Source organism: Penaeus chinensis, chromosome 13 (assembly GCF_019202785.1).
Source record: "Penaeus chinensis breed Huanghai No. 1 chromosome 13, ASM1920278v2, whole genome shotgun sequence".
NCBI lineage: Eukaryota > Metazoa > Arthropoda > Malacostraca > Decapoda > Penaeidae > Penaeus > Penaeus chinensis.
Genome location: NC_061831.1, coordinates 17,684,989 through 17,689,988, shown reverse-complemented (window position 1 = coordinate 17,689,988; position 5,000 = coordinate 17,684,989). Strand labels below are relative to the sequence as shown.

At 49.4% G+C, this 5,000-nt stretch overlaps 1 protein-coding gene across 3 annotated transcripts in view; it reads left to right on the top strand.

The window, feature by feature from the left end:
• The window catches only part of LOC125031779 (discoidin domain-containing receptor 2-like), a 740,435-nt gene that overhangs the window by 671,142 nt on the left and 64,293 nt on the right, over positions 1–5,000 (top strand). For all 3 annotated transcript variants that reach the window (XM_047622720.1, XM_047622722.1, XM_047622721.1), the window contains one exon: positions 1,812–1,959. In XM_047622720.1, coding sequence (XP_047478676.1) covers positions 1,812–1,959 — 148 coding nt within the window. The remainder of the gene's footprint in view (positions 1–1,811; positions 1,960–5,000) is intronic.

Sequence of the window (5,000 nt, the reverse complement as noted above, 5' to 3'; positions counted from 1 at the left end):
GTTTACTCGACATTTCCGATTACGTTGCGTGGCTTCTTCGTCCTTCACTCCCACTCTATATTTTTCTGTTCTTGCAGATTGTGCGTGCGTGTTTGTGTGTGTGTATGTATGTGTGTATGTGTGTGTGTGTGTGTGTGTGTGTGTGTGTGTGTGTGTGTGTGTGTCTGTGTGTGTGTGTGTGTGTGTGTGTGTGTGTGTGTGTGTGTGTCTGTGTGTGTGTGTGTGTGTCTGTGTGTGTGTGTGTGTGTGTGTGTGCGTGTGTGTGTCTGTGTGTGTGTGTGTGTGTGTGTGTGTGTGTGTGTGTGTGTGTGTGTGTGTGTGTGTGTGTGTGAAAGAGAGAGAGAGAGAGAAAGCGAGAAAGAGAGAGAGAGAGAGAGAGAGAGAGAGAGAGAGAGAGAGAGAGAGAGAGAGAGAGAGAGAGAGAGAGAGAGAGAGAGAGAGAGAGAAAGAGAAAGAAAATTTTTCCTTCCCCATCCCCTCTCATCCTACTTCTTCCCCTCTCCTTCCTCTCCTCTTTCCCTCCCTCTCCTCCCTCCAACCCCTCCATCCTTCCCCTCCACCTCCTCCCTCCTATCCCCCTTCCTCCCCCCTCGCCGGAATTTCGCCTTTAAGACGAGCCAGAGCTTAGTGATGAATAGTCTAATGTGCTTGGGTTAATGATGCAACCGATTACTGATTTATCACCGCTGACACTCTTCTAGGACGTCTTGAGGGTGAGGCTAGGGGGACTAGAGGAAGGTTAGGGAGAGCAGTGTGAGGGTAAGGCGAGGCTGGAGCGATGCAAGGGAGGGTAAGGTGATAGGGGGTGATGGAGAGAGTTTAAGTGAAAATGTGTGTGTATATCACGTGAACTGTGTAAATTAAGGTTAGTGCTGCGAGGATGTATGAAGGCAGATCCTTAAACTACAGTAATGGAGGTGCATGATACTTGAGTTTTGGAATTATGCTGCAAGATACTCCGAGAAAGTCCGGCGTCACTCGGGAATGCTGGGGATTCCGGGAAATTATAATCGACTACTAAGAGAACACGAAGAAAAGAATGAAGGGTGTGTGTGGCACGTAACAGAGAGGTTTTAGAGCAATTTGCCTCATGGATCTCCCCCGCAACGAATAGGTTACGCAATTTATCAGTCCATATAAACTAACGTCGAGAGAGAGAGGCATGCAGGGAGCCGAATATCCCTTTTTTCATGAACGCCTGATATAGCCTGACCTGAGTGTAGTGGCGTGTGCAGGAACGGATATTGGGAGAATATAGCAGGAGGAAGGGAGTAAAAATAATTCAAAATAGGAAAATAGAGGACGAAAGAGAGAAAAAAGGGTGGGGGGGGGGGGGGTGAGACAGAGACAGAGACAGACAGAGAGCGCATGAGAGAGGCATAGCCAATGGTCAGTTACGGATGGGTTTCATAAAAAATACTTATTTATAGATACGATTTTCAAAATTATCTTTGAAATGTTTGAATTGTTATACGAATTATATGTTCTTGTTTGTGTCAGAAAAACAACAACAGAAATTGCATGCTCAAGCGGCTGTATATACTTCTCAATATTGTAGTGGAGGGTATACAGAAAATAGTTTATTGCGGAGTTTCCAGAATGTTAATTTTTTTAAGAATCGTACTGCTTTTTATTCTTTCTCGCATTATTCATCCACTTCTTCTTTCTCGCATTATTCATTTACTTCCTCATTCTCGCATTATTCATCCACTTCTTTTTTTCTCGCATTATTCATCCACTTCTTCTTTCTCGCATTATTCAGTTTTTCTTCTTTCACGCATTATTAACGCACGTTCCTCTTTCCCCCCCAGATCCTGCAGGGCAACAAGAACCAGTACATGCCGGTGCGGAATGAACTCGTGCCGCCCATCATCGCTTCCAAGATCCGCTTCGTGCCCTTCTCGCCCCACCCGCGGACCGTCTGCATGCGCGTCGAGCTCCACGGCTGTCCTTACGAGGGTGAGTGTTCCTGGGGTAGGGGCGGGAGGGAGGGGGGGGGAGAAAGGGGATAGGAGGGGTTAAAGGGAAGGAGGGGGAAGAGAGAGAGGGGATAGGAGGGGTTAAAGGGAAGGAGGGGGCAAGGGAGAGGGAATAGGAGGGGTTTAAGGGAAGGAGGGGGCAAGGGAGAGGGGATAGGAGGGGTTAAAGGGAAGGAGGGGGAAGAGAGGGGGGATAGGAGGGGTTAAAGGGAAGGAGGGGGAAGAGAGAGAGGGGATAGGAGGGGTTAAAGGGAAGGAGGGGGCAAGGGAGAGGGAATAGGAGGGGTTTAAGGGAAGGAGGGGGCAAGGGAGAGGGGATAGGAGGGGTTAAAGGGAAGGAGGGGGCAAGGGAGAGGGAATAGGAGGGGTTTAAGGGAAGGAGGGGGCAAGGGAGAGGGGATAGGAGGGGTTAAAGGGAAGGAGGGGGAAGAGAGGGGGGATAGGAGGGGTTAAAGGGAAGGAGGGGGCAAGGGAGAGGGAATAGGAGGGGTTTAAGGGAAGGAGGGGGCAAGGGAGAGGGGATAGGAGGGGTTAAAGGGAAGGAGGGGGAAGAGAGGGGGGATAGGAGGGGTTTAAGGGAAGGAGGGGGCAAGGGAGAGGGAATAGGAGGGGGTTAAAGGGAAGGAGGGGGCAAGGGAGAGGGGATGGGGGGGTTAAGGGTATCGGCAGGTAGCGTGGGGAAGGTTATAGGAAGTTAGGGAGAAGGCGAGAAGAGGATCAAAGGGGATTCGTGAGGGGTATGGAAAGGGGGAGAGGGGCAGGGGGATGTGGGAGGGGTCGGGAGTGGGGCGTGGACGTGGGCATTACTTAGTGATTTAGGGTTCTGCTTGAGGCTGCTCAGCTTGGGATAAGTCGAGGCGTTGAGGCGGAGGAGAAAGCAAGTGTATGTGCTTTTGGTTGAAAATCTCTCTCTCTCCCTCTCCCTCCCTCCTTCCCATTCTCTCTCTCTCTCACCCTCTCTCTCTCTATCTATCTATCTATCTCTCTCTCTCTCTCTCTCTCTCTCTCTCTCTCTCTCTCTCTCTCTCTATCTATCTATCTATCTATCTATCTATCTCTCTCTCTCTCTCTCTCTCTCTCTCTCTCTCTCTCTCTCTCTCTCTCTCATTCTCTTTCTCTCTCATTCTCTCTCTCTCTCTCATTCTCTTTCTCTCTCATTCTCTCTCTCTCTCTCTCTCTCTCTCTCTCTCTCTCTCTCTCTCTCTCTCTCTCTCTCTCTCTCTCTCTCTCTCTCTCTCTCACCCTCTCTCTCTTCTTCTTTTTCTTCTTTATCTTCTTCTTCTTCTTCTTCTTCTTCTTCTTCTTCTTCTTCTTCTTCTTCCCTCACTCCGCCCTTCCTTCTCTCTCCTTCGCTTTCCTCCCCTCTCTCTCCTTCCCCCTCTCCATCTCTCCCACCCTTTCTTTCTCTCTTCACCGAGTATAGCTAACTTTTAAGCTGTCTTATTTTTCCATTTCAAGTACCATGAGGACTCTTTTCTTTTACCGAATCGCTAATTAAATATTCCCAAGTTATTTTTCCACCGGCCAGCACGCATCAGGCCGCTTCATTAGCAGCATTTTTGTCGCGTGGGGCCATGTAGCTGGTATGTACTGGGATTGATTCCGTATAATTACTCTGTTCCCGGGGGCAGCAGTTTCTCTACCCCACTCGTCCCCTCCCCCATTTTTCTGTAGTGATGAATCATTTGCGTATTTAGAGGCTGGGGATGATGCTATGATTTTGGTAGAGTTTGGGTGATGAGGATAGTGATATAGGGTATGACAGAGATCAGAGAAAGAAAAATAAAGGAAAGAAAAGAAAAGAAAAGAAAAGAAAAGAGAAGAAAAAGAAAGAAAGAAAAAGTCCGTAGAAATCTGCGGTAGTTTTTACCCATGTTTCATTTATAGCAGATAGCCAGGGTGGTAAATAAACTTACTTAACTTAATTAATGCGTCTTTCTATTCTCACCAATGGGGAATGCTTGACCTTTATGATTAATGCGCGATGTGTGTGTGTGTGTGTGTGTGTGTGTGTGTGTGTGTGTGTGTGTGTGTGTGTGTGTGTATGTGTGTATGTGTGTATGTGTGTGTGTGTGTGTGTGTGTGTGTGTGTGTGTGTGTGTGTGTGTGTGTGAGTTTGTGTGCGTGCTCACATATATTAGAAAGATTTATGCATAAATTTGCATGTACACCCACCTCCACACATTTTCCGAGCGACGCGAACGAAGGAGAGGAGAGTAAAAGCGCAAGGCTGCGGGGAAGAAGGGCCAATCCGGCGGGCAACTTTTCGCCGAGTTTTGAGTGGTGAGAGCAGATCCCTCAAGCGGGTGTCGGCCCCGTCGCTGCCCATTACGACATCCATCACAAGGCGGCGACAATTCCTGGCACTCGGGGCTCCAATTCCCCCCCCCCCATTTTTGCCCACTTCGCTCTCTTCCCCTTTTCCTCTTCCCCCTTCTCTTATATCTCTACCATATTTTCTCTTTTACCTTTATTTTCTTTATTTTCTCCCCCCCCCCCTGTCTATAACCATTCATCTTGCAGAATATTCATCCTCCCGTTCTTGTTCTCCACCCTCCTTCCTCCTCGCTTCATCCTTCATCCTTCTTTACCTTTCCCTCAGTCCCCATTTCTAACTGAAAATCCCTCTCATCCTCGTCCCCTTATTTTTCTCCTTTCTCCCTCCAACTCCTTTTCTTTTCCCACATCTATCACTTTCCTCCCCCTCCCTCTCCTCTTCTCCATCACCTTCCCCCTCCCCCTCTCCCCTTTCCCCTTTCCCCTTTCCTCTCCCCTCTCCTTGTCCCCCTTCCTTTCCTCTTCCCCTTCCTCTTCCCCTCCCCCTCACCCCTTCCCCACCCCGTTCCCCTTCCCCTTCCCTCCCCTTCCCCTTCCCCTTCCCCTTCCCTTCCCTTCCCCTTCCCCTTCCCCTTCCCTTCCCCTTCTTTTCCCCTTCCTCTTCCCTTCCCTTCCCCTCCCCCTTCCCCTTCCCCTTCCCCTTCCCCTTCCCTTCCCCTCCCCCTTCCCCTCCCCCTTTCCCTT